The following is an 18304-nucleotide window of genomic DNA, read 5'->3' as shown; positions in this document are numbered from 1 at the left end:
CAGACCATCCTCCCAGGCACTAAGCAGACCCAGACAAAGTCAAGAGAGGGACTGGTGCAGAAGAAAAGAAACCCTGTCTACAGCTGCCTCAGTTCACCTCTCTACTTAGCAGTGTTCCAGGTGAGACCACCAGTTCCACCTGCCTACAGCGAGCTCTCCCATACCACTCTGGGGACATGGTGTGGTTCTGCAAGAGTCTGTTCAACATGCTGAGAATATGGGGAAGGTGATGTTGGTTTGTGTGATAGTGGGAGAAGTCTGTGTTCAGTGTTCTGTAAGAGAATTGTAAACATGTAGACAACAACTCAGACCAATTGAGAGACACGAGGAGAGAAAATGTGTGAGATGTTTTGCTTCTCGTTTGAGAACAACCCCACATGCACGCACGGCGGCACACACGCACACACTGTCAGCTGAACACTCCCCCAGCGAGACCTCAAAACAGTGTCAGTACACAAATGAAATGTCTTCAGCAGAAAGCTTCTCCCTGTTCATCTCCACAAGGAGAATGAGCTCTAGCTCCAAAGCATCTCTTCTGATCCTGCATGTACAGGTTGGGTTTCTAACTGAAGATTGCTTTGTTTTGCTAAATGAATCTTAGCCAATTTATTTCTTTATGGTCAATGAAATCATTTGAACAAGGAAGGCATATTTCTACACACAGCTATACAAACCTGGTTCTTGAATCTTGGTTCCCATGTTTTCCATGTGTCTTCATGTTTTTCCTATATATGGCTGTATCATACTAGTGATCAGGGTTTTAGTCTATCGAGAGTTGCAAAGCACTGGGGAAAAAATTAATCAAAATTCTACAATCAAACTGTCAAATGGCAATATGAGATGCTAATTGGATGGTTGTTGTCCTGGTAACCACGGAACATGGAGAAAACCAAGGCGTGTCTGCTCTGCCAGACTCAAAAGAGACATTAGATTGGTGTATGGCACGTGATGGACTGGTAGTGAAATGACAAAGGAAAAGGAACTTCAGCCAAAGTAAAAGAGAACATGGCTGGTATTAGCATGCAACAAAAAAACACATTTGGGAAGAAAATCTGATCAATGTTCACTAGAGTTGGGGAGTAGCCTTCCAGCTCATCAAGTGACATCTGCATCTGTGTGGTGCTGTTGGGTCACACGTGAATGTGAGCTTTAGAACGAGGGCCCACTTGAGGAGGGCCTCAGGTCACATCTAGTTGTTGTAGCAGCAACTTCTTCTCAAGAAACACTCCCCTTCACTTCCATGTTCTGACCTTTACAAGTTCTGCACAGCTGGGACTAAAACACTCAATAACCGTGTCCATATAGGGACAAGGTTTACATCAGCAGACTCGAGACTATTGCAGGCTCTTCTCCCAAATGTAAAGCACCCAGTCGTATAACACTGAGTTGTTCTGTGGAGCTGCTGACCTGCCGGGGGCCAGGGTGGGAGTAAATAAGGCCGCTGGGAGCTCTGGGCAACAGATGTAGCCCCCCCCCCCCCTGCCCCTCCTCCATGGAGACACTGAACAAACAGCAGTGGCCTCACTAAGGAGAAACTCACGCACATAGGGAAATGAACGCCACTTAAGCAAGCCTATACAGAAGGGTGTGTGTTGAGGTGGGTGGGGTTTAGGTAATCCCCCCCACCACCACACACACACCAAAAAAGGGAGGGTTTGAAGTACCGAGATGTTACATGTTTTCTGTAATCTTGATGTCTCTCATCTGGCAGACTCTTAACAGAGGTTTGCAGTCAAAAAGTGGTGTCAAGTAAGTGTCAAACATTCAAATAAAATCATCTAATTTGACTTCTAATGTGACGAACCTCATCAAGTCAACACTCAGCAGTGAGCTCGTCTCTCACCCTCGTACCCCTTTCATCCTTGCCCGGCTCCGGTGGTGTTCCACCCCACACACACACACACTCGCACCCGCACACACACACAGTTAGGGGAGATGGATCTGGACAGAACTTCACAAGACTTCGCTAATTCACATGTGGATGAATGTGGCCCACAGCCACGAGCTGAAGGTGACAGAGTTTGTCCCAAACTGCTGACACTACAGAAGGCTTACAGCTCCTTATAAGTGGCAACATACTTGCTGCTTTCTGGCTTATCATATATTCTACTCTGACACATTGTTAGACATTCAGGAGGACTGTAACTGTGTTTTGAAAAGAAACAGAAGAGGACAGGTTTGACCTTAAGGTGATAAGAAGTCATGTTTTTGAGCAGTGGGGTTTGGGATACCTATTGAACAAAGCCAATGTGTAGGCCCAGATGGGTCTTCAAGAACAAAATAGCATCTTAAAAAGAATTGATATGGTTTATTCTCAAAAGACACTGTTTTTAAACAAACCCTTCCTGTATTCTTTTACTTCCTTACCACATTTTCTCTGCCAAAAAAGATTCACATTCACAGCAAGATAGGCATTTCTCATATTTATGCAGAATCACAGAGATTCTGTACACAAGTAGACAAATGTAGCTGCTATTGTCCAGCTATGCACATATAAATACATATCAATTCATATATTAGCCTTTAGTTTACATGATTGGTAAACTTGCAAACCCACACACCAAATGACACAAGAAAAATAAAACACCAATACATTTTCACCTAAAACACAAGGTGAAATTGCCTGCATGAAAAGAATTATACACAATACAACACATATTACCTTATGTATATGCATTTATACATACATACACTGTTTAACACATTGGAAGTCTTCAATCACGGAATACTTTTACATAAACACTAATGTCACAAATGTTCTGTCAAATGGTTGGTGTGAACAGTCCAAATGTTGCATTGCCGATGAACACCAGTCAAATTAACCTGAAATGTCTAATTTTTTGTTTTTGTCCAAGAGGTAGCATATCCAAGGGCATTGTATATGACAGGCAGCCATCAGGAAAATATAATTTTCCTTGAAGAGGTCCTGTACAGTTGTGTAAACAGATGACTAATCTTGTTATGAGGGCCCTTGGGAAGACCCCTTGAGTTCAACCTCCACAGGGCCCATGCTGCCTAGATCCACAACCCCGGACTAAGGTCAAATCTCAGTCAGAGTCAGCAGAACCTGCCCCCCCACCTCCTCCATGTAGATCTGGAAGGCATCCTCATTGGAGTAATGCTTGATTATGTTGTCGTCCATGTGAACCAAGATCCTAATTAGGAGATAGAAGGGGTCCAATCAGGGAAACGTCTAAGATTTCCATTATAATGGAGGCTCAGGAATGTTCTCTACTGTAAGAGTACAAAAGCCTTACCCTTTTTTGCACCTCTTGTATACCTTTCCCATTTTCTCAAGAGGCAGCTCATATTTTTCTGTTACCTGAAGGGACAAGGACAACAATGGGGATAGTCTGGTTAGAATTATAGGTGCATTACAACTGCAGGGACCAGTCAATACAACACATTCCACCCTGTATCACTATTGATGGCTGTGTGCATTGTGACAAATTACCACGTCCTGTCAGAAACAAACAGGAAACGACTCCTTTTCCTGTGACACAAGGTGGCACAGGATGCTTGGCTGAACTGCCTGTCATTTTAAAAAGGCCCAAGGCAAAGTGAAGAAGACAAGCATTCAAATGAACTCACTGCCTCTAGTAGTCCTGCTAGAGTGGGCGTCCGCAGCATCAGAGCATCAAACACCTCCTCTGCTTCCTTCCGGACGTAAAGAAGGACTGCAGCGACAGAGAGAGAGAACGAAATAGAGTTACAGGGGTGTGGGTGGAAGAGAAAAGAGGAAATGAGACGTGAGATACTACATCCACACCCACAGTATGGACTGGGTGCCATAATACAGACCATGCTGCTACTGGTACAAATGTAGGAATACGCACAAAGTTGTTATTCAGGACAGTTACACTAGAGCGGTCATATTTGTATGGGTCTGACAGAAGAATACAGAGAAGTCCCTGGTTGAATGTGAGGTGAGATATGCTCCAATTGTCCTAAGAACGGCTTGAAGTGACACATTCACAGGTGCCCATGGTTAGACAACTCCCACCTCTCACCCATAGGAGAGAAATTCAGCTAACTTGCATTCTACAAAATGGAGTCCAAATCAGTGTGTTTACGTGCTCTTTGCACCTGGCGTCTAGGGAGTTAGCCAAGAGCCTGTCCAACAATAGACTGAGCCTGAGAGAGTGGCAACAGAAAACAGCAAACAAGCTTGAATCACTCTGAGAAAACCCCCCCTACATATGAGTGAAAGGCAGTCCTGAGACACAGCTAGGCTAGGAGAATGATCACGTTTCCTTCGAAACCCCAGCCAGTGTGGCTGTGTATTGTGTATCAAAGCGGGCAGTGCTTTGCAAACACGTGGCCTCTGTTTACATGCACCCAGTCAGCTGGTGTTGGTGGGCTCATGCCAGAGCAGCAGCCACAGCTGCAGTCACAGCACCGCCAGTCAGAAGCCTCAGTCTACGTCTCTCTCTAAACACAGCGACAGGCTGTCAAACCCTCAGTTACTAACACAGCAAAGAGCAGGTTCAGATTATTTTCTGCCCCACCCCTAACTCATTCTCTTACTTTCTTTGCACTTTACCTTTTTCTGGCTCATCTCTCCGGGTTCTTTTGTTCAGCAAATAGTCAAAGTCTTCTACCGTGTTGTAAAGCAGTCTCTTCTGGATCAGGCTAAAACAACACAAACATACATGTCCTCGAGTGTTAACAGCTGTTTTCGAGTAAGTTGTCCGCATTGTCCTGTCTTCATCAGTTTGATTTGCTCTTGATTTTGTCCTGTGAAATTAAAAAAGGGAGAGATCCACACACCTCTCTTCAGTGTCTTCTGATAGGCCGGTCTGTGAGGTGACAGTAAAAAGATCAAGAGGAGGAGAGAGAGAGGAAGATCCTGATGAGGGACACGTCAATGAAAAGGATGATTTTAATCACGATTACTGGACACTCTAAAACGGTGTCATCAGCAGGGCCCCATAACTGGGTTTCGTGAGTTCATTTGTGTTTGTGTCTATGTGTGAGTATATGTACACAAGCAGATAAACAAAAACCAAAGCCACGCGGGGCATCAGCCGCAGCGTCAGAGGCTTACGTGGCGCTGGCTGCTGGCGTACTGGACGTCCGGGATGAAGAGGACAGGCTCCGTCTCCATGTCGCTCATAGGTTTGAACATGGTGAAGTCCTGCGGAGGCTTCCCATGCAGCGCGCCATGCAGTGCTGTGGGGGGAGAGAGGTAGGCGAGGTATCATTTGTGTGCAGTCCGGAACAGCTGCCTGTATGGAGGTTTAGTACAGTGTGTTTCGACTGCAGGGATTAGCATTTTGCATCAAGGCAGGCGTCTTCAGATGATGTTTGCAGCTGGCACTCAGTGAACAGTATGTAACAGACGGAGTTCGTATTTCCTACACAAGGTTTTTACTTCTATATAGGGAGTTATTATGTGACAGCTGCTTTTCGTTCCATTTCAAGTTTTTCATTTGAACTTAATGAACATGGAACAAATTACATATAATTAAATGTTATATTTAGGAATAAAACATGCTAGTGATTTTGGCATTTAAACCAATTGATTTCTGACTGAATCAGGTTCCTTACATGCTAAAGTTGGGTCAAGGGCCTTGGTTTTCCTGCGACTCTGCTTCCGGTCCTCATCCCTGATCTTGCGTTCGGCACCTTTGTCGCAGAACACCTTGATCTGGCTGTAGGCCCGGTGTACCGGCTTGTCTCTGTTGCTACCGCAGATGTAGGTGTCAATCTGGAGGTTAAGGGGCAGGCCCCGCACCCCTTTCTGAGGGGAGAAGTCTGTACTCAGACAGTTCACCGACACAAAGATCTGAGGGCCAGGCAAAAAAGAAATATTTAACCGTTTTGTATGTAAAATGGGCATGTTTTGAGGAAGGACACTATATAACATGAATCATGTTTATAAAAAGTTAAGGACATGTGGTTAGACGTTTCAGGTACGATGCACTTCAGACAGTGTTCATAACTCATTCCTGTGCATTACTTGTTTTTCATTGTGTTAGTCGCCCCCTCATGGGCAATTCATGCTACTGCTTCCTTTGTTTGACAAAACACTAATGTGGAACAAAGCACACAACAGGGTAGTCCTATCTCACCCGTCCTTCTCCCTTAGTGTCCCATGTGAAGGAAATGGCATTGAAGGCAATCTCTTCAATGTTGGAAATTGTGTGGAAGCTTTCTTTGTAGTCCGCTGGTTAAAGCAAACAGTGCACATAAATGATTATTTACATTCTGCTGGAGAGAAGAACCATAAGTAAACAAGTCAATGTCTGTGTTAATGTAAATGTATTTGCCCAGTGTATGCATGCATGTGTGTGTGTCCTTACCAATATCAATGCAGCGCTGCTTGGCAGTATGCTGTCTGCTGTGCCAGTACCGCCAGTGTTTGAGCTGGTCTTCCGTGAACTTCTCATCTCCAAACACCAGCATCACAACACTCTGAAAACCCATAAAGCAAACGCTGTGACAGCCATTGCTAAATAACCACATTTATTTTTTTAAGTACGGTTTTTCTGTTAGTAAATTACATTTTCAAATATGAATTTCATATATCATACCCTTGCTCTGGTACTTTGATGGGGAGGCACCTTTCCACCACCTAGATCCCTGAGAGTGATGGGATAAAACTGTCCCTTGTTTAGGTAGCTCATCTGAGTGGAACCGTGCTTCGGGCGAAGCGACTGGGGGGCCTCCAGCATGTACTCAAAGTGTTGACTGAGAGAGCAAGGGAGGGAGGGGGGAGAAGGAGAGAGCAGGAGGGAGAGAGAAAGAGGCAGAATGTCTAAGAAGCCGCATCATGATGCTACTGGTTGTGTTGACAGGGCTGTACAGTTGGAGCTTCTGTATGTTTGCTTGTGTTACCTGGAGGATGTGCTGTAGGGAGAGTAGTGCTCGGGAGGGATGGGCGCCATCCTTAGCTGCAGCTCCTCAGGCTGAGGAAACACCTGGAATGACAATTGATGGCGATTGCATAAGTGACAGTGCATTCAGTATATGTGCTAAGTCCAGTATGAAGATTAAATAACATATACACTTCAATGTATAGGGCTATCCGTTTTTATCCGAATTTATAACACTGCATGTGACTGGGGGCCTTTTGAAAGGTGGTTGTTGTGCTGTCTCAGAGTGACCGGAGGAGAGCCTTACCTCATTCCTACTGTCCTTGTAGGAGTCGGCGTAGGTGGAGACAGGGTCCTGGTTCCTGGAGCTATACTGGTGTTGGTTGAGGTGGCGGCTGTAGGTCATGATGTTGGAGTGGGACCCCTGGGTCTCGTGGAGACTGAGAGAGGGGTAGGACTGCAGGGTGCTCTCAGGGCTGCCCGAGTAGGAGGGGATGGAGCCCATGGTGTCTGTTTCCGGGAACTGAGTCTTCTTCCTGCGGCTGCCAGAGATGCCCTGCACCACCGTGCTCAGAGGGACGTTCCTCAGCGTGGTCATGGCCAGAGGGGACTCCTGGGCGGGCAGGGAGAAGTTGCTGGAAAAGGAGAACATGTTTGTGTTATAAACGTTTGACTTGTCAGAATAACAATAATTAATTTGGCTCTTGTACAATGCAGTGACGGTACCAAAACAGATACTATTACAGACACATTTGATTATTCAATGCCACACAATGTCACAGTTATAGCTTTTTATGGCATGTGAAAGAAAAGGTTTACATTTTGTCTGATTCAGAATCTCCTAAGAGTACTTCTACTTTGGGATGTACAGCATTCCTCTTGTCCTTAGGCACCTGTTGCAAAATAAAAAGCAATACATTGTAATTATACAGTTTCTAAAATGTCTGTATCCCTTACTGCTAAAACAACCATTTTATCACAGAGCATTTGTCATTCAGCCGTTTAGTATCCAGCATTGAGATTGAGATGGAATGACGTGGGGTACTGGACCCTCCGTAAGAGAGAGCGGAGGGTCGAGGTACCTTGTAGTAATCATAGAGGAGACCCAGAGCATTGGCGCTGTCCTCATCCCCATTCACACTCATCATGGCCTTGGAGGCAACTGTCAAAGGGTTCTCCAGGAAGGCTCTCCAGGCATTGTCTTCCTCGATGAATCCCTGGGGTTGGCCATCATATGACGGGTCACTTTGCACCACCAAGCCACCCCTCTTTCTGCACAGACAATGAGGCCAGGGATAGGCACTGGTGAGCCAACATTTATGCAAGAGTAGAACCCAAAAAACTGAGCTGAATGTGTATCTTCTATATAACGAGGTCGGTTGGTGTGTAACTGCAACAATAATTTGCGTTCATGTGTTGGAACGAAAGAGCAGAGGAAAGAGGAAACATGTAAGGTAAAGAGCACTGAAAACCAAATCCTGCTCATCCAGTGAGACAGGTCTGACACGTGCTAGGGCTCGGCTAACCACCTGTCTCATGACGGTCTCCTCACTGTGAAACTCTATTATTCTGACGACACTTTGTTGGTAATTTTTTAAAACATTTGTTTTGGTTTTAAAACTTGACCGTTCAATGCATACCAGAAAGAATAATAACAGACAAAAGTAGTATTAAATTATCAAAATTGTAAACGCTGCTTTAAAAATAGACTTTGTCCAGGCTTGACAAAGAGACACATTCAAAACAGTCAAAGAAAAACTGGAGAAAAAAACGTCAAAACAGAAGTACAGTATAACTTCCCAACAGTGACCAACAGGTAGTTCATATTCAAACAAAAGTTACAACTGGACTATTGTATTACTCACTTGGCAGACTCCTGTGTCATTTTGATCCGTCGGACTGGACTTTCGAGTTGGTACGGTAAATCCGATCCGTCCACTATGAAAACCGACGAGACCCTAGTGGCACGACTTATGTCAGTAGTGTCAGACAGAACAAGTTAGTCACCTTTTTTCACCCTAGTTTTAGCCGGGATCCGGTATGATTATTTCTGTGACGTAGGCCTACAGTCTGGGGCGGGGTTTGCAGGTAAATTTCTCAAAACAGTTCAGTTCCGCGCCACATCATGCATGGGGAAAGCGCACCTGAATCCAAATCAATACACTTGTGGGCAGATATTCATCTTTGAAATAAATGTACCTGCGAAACTCTCAAACCGAAGGGACAAGTGCTGCCCATGAAGTTTCATGATATGTCACACCTTTGGAGTCACTTGTGTTCAAAAGTCTCAAGTATTTCATGCAAATGAGGAACTAAATAGTTAGTGAAACAATAGCCATCTCACTGTCACAAATGTCCAAACCTTAGTCGTCGTTCCCCTCTGCCCAGAAGCAAGTTTATGTGACCACAAATAACAAGCTGAAAGTTTTTACTAGACAATAATTTTCAAATTATTTTTTATTCAAAGACCAATTTTACAAAAGGACAAAATATATACAACAGCAAATCACACACACACACAAAACCTGTCTATCAATACATCTGAACTACACAGTAATTAGGTCAATGAGTCTCTTCCTTCAGTCACCAGAACGTGTTTTTCTAGTTTGTTTCCATGGTGTTTACCTAGTGTTTTTCTGGGCGTTGCTCCTACTTTAGTTTGGGATTTTTTCGGAGGAAACGTCTCTCTACCTTCAGGACTTCCTCGTACACACAGCTTGGTTGGACATTCAGGATGAAGGAGAACAGCTGCAGCAACCAAACAAACATTTTGGGCAGAGTGTCTTCCACTTCATCATAGTGACTCCTGCAGCCCCTGGGGTGGAACAGAGAAACGTTATTGTAATAATCTTATACTTTTCTCATCCCTTGTTTGGTAAGTCTTTCCACAATATCTATGATATGTGTCTGTGTCTGCACAGCATCTGGCCCATTACTACTATTTTAGTTTTACTTTAATTGGTGACAAATGGACCATACCATCACCAGAAACTGGAAGAATCCATGTGAAGCAAGTAAGGAGGGAGTGGTCACTGCATCTCAAAGACAACCATAACAATGAGAGTGAGACTGACCATGCAAGAGTGAACACACAATACAAACCCCACATTAAACGAATTATTGTAGAAATGACCACATCATAAGGTCTACCATGACCGGTTGAATCCACACTCAACTAACAGAAAGAAGCAGAAACTGCCTGAGCTGAATTACATGATATGTACTGGCAGTGCAACTATGTAAGCAGTAAACAAAAAAAACTAAAAGCAGTAAAGAGATATATAAGAACAGAACAGGTTCTCCTTGCTTAATCCCTGGAAGTACTACGTGGCCAGGGAGGGAGGCCTTACCTGTCCTGGCAGACCCTCAAGGAGGGGTGCCAGTACGTCGGGTTGGAAGGCTGGAGTTCTCCATCTCGCAACACTACCAGGCTGCCCAGGTTCTGCTGGTGCAAGCTGGGCCCGTCCACAGCCCCGTGCTCCTCGTCCTCCCCCCCCCAGCGGAAGCAGAAGCTGGAGGGAGAGGAGGGTGGGGGGCTGGGAGACGAGCCAGACAGCTTCTGGAAGGTCATCTGTAGCTGCTCCGCAACACCTGGACACACACATGGAGAACGTGTGGTGAGATGTTTTATGGGAAATTGAGACTACTGTTAGAAAATGAACGAAGGAATAGAGAGGGAGACTGACACAGGGACAGAGTGTAGTGCGGTCATTCCGGCTCATTTCACAGCCTGTTAACAATGTAAATAGTGGTGTCTGAGGTCACATGAAGGGTTGTTAAAGGGATTTGGAGCGACACCTACGTCTTCTCTTGAGAACAACAGTCTTGTACTTTTTCGACGTGTAAAGAACTTTCTGGGACTTCCAATGCTTTCTAAAGAGAAACCATAACAGAAAAAAACATCAGTTTGAGTTGAAAAATAGTGTTGCTAGGTGTAGTATATCAAATAAAGGTTGATGTCGATTTCTCTTTCTGCTACCTAGCAATGTTCTCCTCTTGTCTCTGTCTAGCTCTGGTCAGGGCAGACTCCACCATCTTGTACCATTTCCTTACATTGAAGCAGTTCTCCCCTGTTGGACAAGTGAAAAGGGAGAAACCGTTGGAGTAACACTTGATAGAATTGTGCACACCTGAGACTTGCATTTCAAAAAAAAACTTTTAATTACATTTTTGACTTTGAGAACAAACATGACTTAAACTGATCATTCTTCAAATTTTTGTCTGAGAATGCAAGGGAGGACAGGGTTATAAACCATTCATCTGGAGGATGGGGCAGTCAGAGCTGGGGAATGCAGTCAAACAGTGCATGGAACATTCCACCAAACATTTAAGAACGTCACACCCCCTGGATGTCGGTTAAGAAAATATATGACATTTGGCATGTTTTGTCAATAATCTAGATCCAAACTCATTCAGTGCTTTTTCAAATGTGCACCGATGAGTCTTGTTAAGGTTTGCAATGACGTGACCACATCCAGCAGAGCTTTATCATCTTGAAGTGTCCCTTTAAACGTACCCCTCTGTGCATCACTAACCTAGGAACAAAATAAGACCAAATATTTACCTGGAGTTTCCTTATTCATGTCACTGGCAGTGTTTGCCAGATCCCTAGAGATTAAGATGCAGGTAATTGAAAAGGGTCAGTGAAACATTTACATTTTACATTTATGCATTTAGCAGACGCTTTTATCCGAAGCGACTTCCAAGAGAGAGCTTTACAAAAGAGCATAGGTCACTGATCATAACAACGAGATAGCCCCAAACATTGCGAGCAGCCAAAACATGAAACATACATGGTGGAAAACCAAATAAGTGCCAAAGGGAAGAACCATAAGAGCATGCAGTTAAACAAGTTACAATTGAACAACATGAAACAGTTACATTACATGCAGGAAAACTTTCCCATTAGTAGATACACATATCTGATTACCATTCTCTTCTGTCGTCCAATTTGAAGAGTAGTTTCATGGTGACGATGATCAGGGCCGCGGCCTGGACGTCGTAGAGAGGGAGAATACACCTGGACTTCATGGGTTTGAAGCTGTGAAGGGCCTCGTCCTCCATACCAGCCTGTTCTATCACCCGGCACACAAAGTCCTGTACTTCATCTGAGGACCAAAAGAACAGACATGTAGATGATAGTGACGAACGCGTCCGCGTGCACCTCGGAATGATTCGGATGTGTTGAGAATGGAATGCCTGGAAGTGGAAGCAATTGACCGTGCAGAACGAATACTAAATCTCACTTCAATGCAATGCCACAATTATTCAGCATCACAGCAGTGGTAAGCCTAACCACAGGATGAACAGAATGTGTTTTGTGGAAAGACGTACCTGGCAGGTTGACTTCAGTGAGGTAGCGGATGGTGAGGAGGGAGGGGTGCAACAGGCAGTCCTGGGTGATGGGGGGGAACGGGGGCAGGTCCAGGAACACAGCCAGGCTGCAGGCCTCCTTATGCAAGGCCCTGTGAGAGGGGATGGACTTCAGAACACAAAGACTCCCGTCAGCCATCCCCAAGAACAAAAGTGTTATGGTGTGTTGTTGTTGTTGTTGTGCTGTTGTTACACTTTACATTTAACTCTTTTACACATTTTAACTCTTTTACACATGTAACAACTAGTACCAGTTGTTACAAATGAACGGCTATATAACAACCCAGTGTTACGCATGGGATACTGTACATGTGATATGGAGATGAGGACCGGGCTGAGAGACATGTAAAACGTACAGGAGACTGAGCAGGTGAACGGGCGTGTGGCAACATGTTGTAGTTTCGGTTGGCCCTGAGCCAAACACCTGTTTCGGTAAGGACATGGGTTCAAATGACTGTGCTCGGATCAAAAATGCGCTGTATCTCCACGGCCGCTGAGTTTGAGGTTGAGATATGGCGACGGGAGCTCACCTCCACTCTGAAGATGAGCGCGTCTCGGCCGTAGAGCCTCATCTCCTCTGGGAAGCCCTCGTGGGCGTTCACATAGGGGATGCACCCCTCGCTCACCAACCTGCACAACACAGACACGCAGGAATGTGGGAAAGAAGTTCACTCATAAACTCGTGTAATGGTATAAATGTTATTAAATCTGACCACCTACTAATCGTGCTGTGAAGTATGGTGAACTGGTGATTTCTAGACACGATTCTGGTGATGTTATGATTACGAAGTTAAGTATAGGGATTATGATTATGATGATGCTGTTAAGTAGGATGATTATGATGGTGTTTAGTATGATGACGTGGGATTCCCAGTAAGGGTTTTGTGGTTCTGACCTGAGCAGGTCTGCCAGTGTGAAAGCCTCCCGGGCCCAAAGCAGTGCCAGGTAGCACAGCGCCAGGGTCTTGGGCATGCTCATCATCCTCGGACTCTTGCGCTGGTGTGGGGTGAGATAGAACGACGCGTCCACGGAGCCTGAGGTCACCGAGAGCCCATCGCTCAAGTTCTCTGAGAGATTCAAATCACAGGACATACAAACACAAAGCGCCCACAGGTCAAATGGATGATGGACAAACACACACACACACACACAGATGGACAAACAGTACCTGCTGCAGAGCCTGCTCCGCTGCTCCAACCCAGCTCCTCTGTCTCACTGACAGACCAGACGGAGGATTCTGGAGCGCTGTCTGACTCTGAGTCCTGGGTGCGCTGGTAGGAGGAGAGAACAGGGGATTTCAAGACTAGTCTAGATCCTAGATGTCCTTGTGCCGGGTAGCTGAGATGTGGCTAGTAAATACAGACCATTCCTTGACACTGACCACTGAAATACTGTAGAACTGTGCACTTCAGATCCTTGACCTTCTCCTGTACTTTCTATATGCACTGTCTGTAAGTTGCTTTGGATAAAAGTGTCTAATAAATGAATAAAATGTAAAAAGTAATGTCACTGTGTAAATATCACTTCTACCCTTACTTGCCAGGTTTGATTTTGTTTCTAACTCACACATGCAACGGGCCAACTCTCATCAACACTGCTTCAGACAGCAATGCCACCAAATAGCAAGCTCTTTCATTCAGCAACTGACAGACAGTAAACTGCTGAGGAGTGATTTTTACCAATTCAACAGGCTTACACCATATCAGATATGACCACTAAAGGGCAAAATAACCATTGGCACTCTATACTTTTGCCATTTCTTATCGCTATATTAGATTTTTTTCTCTCTGATATATTTTTACTATTTGCTGCTGTTTTCCCCACTAACTGGTCTCACTGCTTGTTATGTCATTCTTGCTGCATCTGCTAACTTTGACTGTTTCTACTGCTTTTACTGCATTTTAATAATTCTTTAAATTAGCATTTATTTTCTTTTAATGCCACTTTGTAGCTGTTGCTTGCCATGTCACAATAATGTAATGGTCCAGAATGAACTTGTGTAATACTGTGCACATGATCATACATCTCTGACTTTGGCTTGACCCTTACTTACCACTTTAAATTTCGAAGTACTGACAGGGTCGTTGGTGTAGGCTTGTCTGCTTTTCTGAAGGTACATCCTCCAAAACTTACACAGAACATCGTCCTACAAAACAGAACATGCATGACAGATGTTTAGCCAACCCTACACATGTACAGTGTTTTCTATTGTTGGTTCATACTGGAAGATGCGGTGTGAGTTAAAGTTAGCTGGCTGTCCTAACCCTGGCAGGCGTGTGCATACCTTAAAGTAGGAACAGACTCCCAAGTCCAGGAGGGCTTCAGCCTGGTGTTTGAGGATGAACTGAAAACCCTCACAAACCATCCATTCCCACCCATGTTCTGAAACAGACATACCATAGATTGTTGCTTGTGCCTGACTAAACAGAAACACTTGATTCGTTGAAGAATAAAGTTCATACAACACACCTAGTTTTTTGGTTTTAGAGGACTTTGATATAGAGGATATCCTACTGCAACCCATCATTAAAGTGCTGGTATCCACCACTTCTCTCGTCCTCTGTGTAAATGGAATATGAATGGTTATAGCAAATCTTTATTAATCTAACCATCCTTGACCACTCTACTGTAGAACCAAGCTTAGCTTACCTCAATCACATTGTGGCAAGATTTGCAATAGAACCTGCCCTCGTCGGATATGCCCCAGTCCACTGCGGCACACATGCTACAGGGCTCTCTGTATCCTCCCTGTGGAGAAGTAACTAGCATAAGAGGCATGATACAGACATGCACACAGTGACTGACTGGTTATCTAGTTGTAAGCCATACTTGCGTAAATTTCTAGCATAGTTGGTATTTATATCGATATAATACATAGTCTAACGGTTTGCGAAATTATCTCACCGTTTCTTCTTCGTCCATTTCCGCAAGTGACAGTTAAATAAGATGTAGCTAACTAGCTCACTCACATGCTGAAATTAAACTTCCTGTGTGTTACACGTAAATAAATCCGATAAGACTTTCAGAATTTTTCCCGAAGTTGCAACGGCAAGATCTAACAATAGGGGGCGAAATTGACTAAATTATCCGTTGGTCTCTTCTTCTACCGTGTGATAACTAAAATAAAAAATCGCATTTTCAGGGATAATTTCTCTTGACCCTTCTTTACTAAAGAAGAGTTCTAAATACAGCACATCCCTTTGCTTTACTTGACGGTGGGCATTTTGTCGGTAGGATTTGACTCGGGTCAACGTAGCCTATGTTGGTGTGTTTGCGGATGATAGTGCGGGGGTGGTGACAGCATGGAAAAAGCACCATGGAAACTACAACATGGGAGAAGGAGATGGCGTGGGTGGATTCAAAGAAAGTAAAGCATTTTTATGCTATACATTTGTCAAAGGTTTTAGGCTTAGTCCTATTTGATATATTGTACTTCTGCTGTCATTATGTTCGACCCTGTTTATTTTCGCAGAACACTGTTAGGCTACCATGACTCAGGGACACATCCTAGCAATGGGAGGCTACGATATTGTGCCTGTACAGCAGTGCATAAGACAGATAGCCTATACTTTGTGCTCTATATAACACTCCCATTTTAAAAGCTAAAAGCCACTGCCTTTTCCAGTGAAGCTGCTTAAAAAGAGACACATTGTCCTCCAAAGGTCCAGTTTTTATGCCTTGCTGACTCCAAGGCTGCCTTTGAATTCTTTATGCAAAGTAAAGCCCTGTTGTCTATGGAAATCAGTAACAGTCAGTAACTGCCTGCTTCCCTGCCTACACACCACAAACACGGCACAGTCTGATATGCACAGTCGCTGCTCTCGCTGTGGACCAGCAGATTTTGTATTCTCTTTGTGTTTCACAGATGGTAAAGGAGGAGGAGGAGGAGGAGATGGGCGTAGGTTGTCAGGTGATGTGTGGGCTTGGTGGTACAATCTGTTGAAAAATCCACAGAAAAAAGGGGCACAGGGTCTGCCAGTGTTAGATGCCTCTATCATTAATATTTCAGGCCTTTTTCATCCCCCTTTCTATATCTCTCCCCCCCCCCCCCCCCTCTCTCTGTCTCTCACCACTCTTCCTCTTACACAATGAAAATGGCTCTATCATACAGGGGGATAAACACAGGGGTTTCATATTTTTCTCCACGACCCGAGGCTCAACCCTAACTCTCTCAACCAAACATCTCTCATCTTCCGCAGCATTCTCGGAAGCTCTCACATATGTGAACCGTGAACAACAAATTCTTTCCAGTCCTATTTTTTTTCTTCTCTTACATACTATTGTGGTGTGATTGGAGTCACATTCCAGGGCCCCAAGGTTGGAGCCCGGGCAGCATGTTTCCGGGGTGAGGTAATGTGGGAACGCGTATGCCTATCCCTGCCTGTAGAGGAAGGAGACCCTCCCTGGGGAAACGGGTCTGTCTGAAAGACTAGCTTCACTGTAGACCGAAATAGACTCTTCCAACACAACAGCCCCAAAGCAGGATTATCATTACTATCTCTCATCACACCATAAATCATACTGGTCAAGCTCCAAAACCTACAAAAACAGACTGGGTTAGAATCTGCACACAGTTCCAGATCTCTCGCCTCTGTTTGTGTGATGGTTTTTTACAAAGCATGCAATAGCGTGTAATGCGGAATAATCATCGAGCGACCATAGATAGGATAACCATGAAGGAAGACGGAGTGATGAGAGAAGGCGAGGTGCACCTGTCCATCAATCCCCCCTCCTCCCTCCTCAGATCTGCACAGATGCTCAAACCCTGGGTTGCTGGCAGCTGCCCACCCCTCAGTTGTGAGGGTTTCCATAGCAACAGCGGAGCTCAGCAGCCTCCTCAGTGGAGGATGTCTCATGCATAATCCAAACTGGTATTTCCAAACTGTTAATCCAAACTGCTTGCTGCCCATTGTTGTCAAGTGGCCAAACAAAGAATCACGATGATGAAGCCTTTTTTTACATGCCTCTTAACAGGTAATAACTGTATACTGTGACATTCATGTTATTGGTTTATTACATTAAACAGTTAGGCAACATTATAGACAGTGTGTACTTGTACTGCTCCAGGAATTCACTTAGGGTTCTGGGAACAATATTCTTGCATTTCCTAGAATCGTCCAGGTAATGCCATGTTATGTCTTAAGAGGGAGCATTCCCTCAGGACCTTTCACACAAATATTTTACCCTTGCTTTCACCACCCATTTCTCTGTCTCAGCACCACCACCCCACCCCTCGTCCCCATGCCAGACCTGCCAGAGAGAGACAGGAAGAGTTCCGGAACATTCCTGGGGTCAGGTCTGGACAAGATTAAGCTCCTCGATGTAGAGGCTCTGGCTGTAACAGTGTCAAAGCAGCACCTTGTGTGACCTCTCAGAGAGAACCTGGTTAAAACAGTATAGAGTCTGTACATGGGAAGAGAACACACTGACGGTTGGAGTAACCAAATGTGAAAGGAAAGCTATCATGTTCAGCACCCTCCCCCACCTGAATGGTTTTCTCTGCCTGTGTGTTTTTGCTCTCTCTCCCCGCTCCCTCTCTCTCTTTCCATATCTTTCGCTTTATCTATCTTTACCTCTTTATGTTTCTCCCTGCCACCCCCAATTCCAACCCCCTCCATTGTCTGGAGACATTCTTTGTGTTATGACGTTGTTGAGCTGAAACATTCAAACTTCCCCCTCTCTCCCCCCTCCTCTGCGCCATGGTGCAATAGTAACTTTGAAGACTGGGGGAGTTTCCCCTCAGCTGCAATCCCACAGTGGAACACTACCATATCCACAAGCAGCTGGTCGGACTGACACACCCTGGAGAGCTGGTGGGATTGTGGTTATGTAGCATTAGTACAGAGTGTTTTCCTTGTATGTAAGAATGGGGGGGGGGGGGGGGGGGTTCAAGGTCCTCTGATGAACAGTCCCCATCTTTTGTTTACTGCCCCCTCACCATGTATTGTGGGATGTTTCAGACAGGAGAGCCTTCTCTTGTCATTCTGGAAAAGGTGACCTCACCATGGCAGTTAGTCACTGAAGCACCCTGTCAACAGTCTGCTGTCTGGCCAAATGAAACTTGCTGTCTACACATAGGCTTCTGTCACCAACACCAGGAGAGCCATACATAC

At 44.9% G+C, this 18304-nt stretch overlaps 2 protein-coding genes across 2 annotated transcripts; both read right to left on the bottom strand.

The window, feature by feature from the left end:
- Positions 1 to 2288: 2288 nt before the first annotated feature.
- LOC134025266 (grainyhead-like protein 1 homolog) lies at positions 2289 to 8825 on the bottom strand. Its single transcript, XM_062468181.1, has 15 exons — positions 8684 to 8825; positions 7901 to 8090; positions 7638 to 7711; positions 7126 to 7453; positions 6841 to 6923; positions 6537 to 6693; positions 6306 to 6417; positions 6075 to 6169; positions 5551 to 5788; positions 5048 to 5172; positions 4771 to 4799; positions 4544 to 4632; positions 3592 to 3677; positions 3258 to 3322; positions 2289 to 3155 (listed from the first exon to the last, which is right to left on the bottom strand). Exons 1-15 carry the CDS (start codon positions 8701 to 8703, stop codon positions 3041 to 3043), a joined length of 1806 nt encoding a protein of 601 aa, XP_062324165.1. The 5' UTR covers positions 8704 to 8825; the 3' UTR covers positions 2289 to 3040.
- Positions 8826 to 9263: 438 nt separating this feature from the next.
- taf1b (TATA box binding protein (Tbp)-associated factor, RNA polymerase I, B) lies at positions 9264 to 15175 on the bottom strand. The gene is made up of 15 exons (XM_062468367.1): positions 15096 to 15175; positions 14841 to 14939; positions 14661 to 14751; positions 14476 to 14573; positions 14245 to 14337; positions 13360 to 13462; positions 13087 to 13258; positions 12722 to 12821; positions 12153 to 12300; positions 11749 to 11926; positions 11383 to 11426; positions 10798 to 10888; positions 10621 to 10691; positions 10169 to 10409; positions 9264 to 9633 (listed from the first exon to the last, which is right to left on the bottom strand). The coding sequence occupies exons 1-15, from the start codon at positions 15111 to 15113 to the stop codon at positions 9468 to 9470; spliced, it is 1713 nt and encodes a 570-aa protein (XP_062324351.1). The 5' UTR covers positions 15114 to 15175; the 3' UTR covers positions 9264 to 9467.
- Positions 15176 to 18304: the final 3129 nt, after the last annotated feature.

Source organism: Osmerus eperlanus, chromosome 8 (assembly GCF_963692335.1).
Source record: "Osmerus eperlanus chromosome 8, fOsmEpe2.1, whole genome shotgun sequence".
Classification (NCBI taxonomy): Eukaryota; Metazoa; Chordata; class Actinopteri; order Osmeriformes; family Osmeridae; genus Osmerus; species Osmerus eperlanus.
This window is presented reverse-complemented; position numbering and strand designations above follow the sequence as displayed.

What these genes read in the sequence shown, in the direction of transcription:
- LOC134025266 (XM_062468181.1), bottom strand. Translation starts at nt 8,703, where the DNA reads ATGACACAGGAGTCTGCCAA. An exon ending in ACGCCAGCAGCCAGCGCCAC is followed by an intron (nt 4,800 to 5,047) that starts GTAAGCCTCTGA and finishes GTCACCTCACAG; the next exon opens with ACCGGCCTATCAGAAGACAC. An exon ending in TACAAGAGGTGCAAAAAAGG is followed by an intron (nt 3,156 to 3,257) that starts GTAAGGCTTTTG and finishes TCTCCTAATTAG; the next exon opens with GATCTTGGTTCACATGGACG.
- taf1b (XM_062468367.1), bottom strand. An exon ending in GAGTCTGTTCCTACTTTAAG is followed by an intron (nt 14,338 to 14,475) that starts GTATGCACACGC and finishes TCTGTTTTGTAG; the next exon opens with GACGATGTTCTGTGTAAGTT. An exon ending in CACTGAAGTCAACCTGCCAG is followed by an intron (nt 11,927 to 12,152) that starts GTACGTCTTTCC and finishes TTTGGTCCTCAG; the next exon opens with ATGAAGTACAGGACTTTGTG.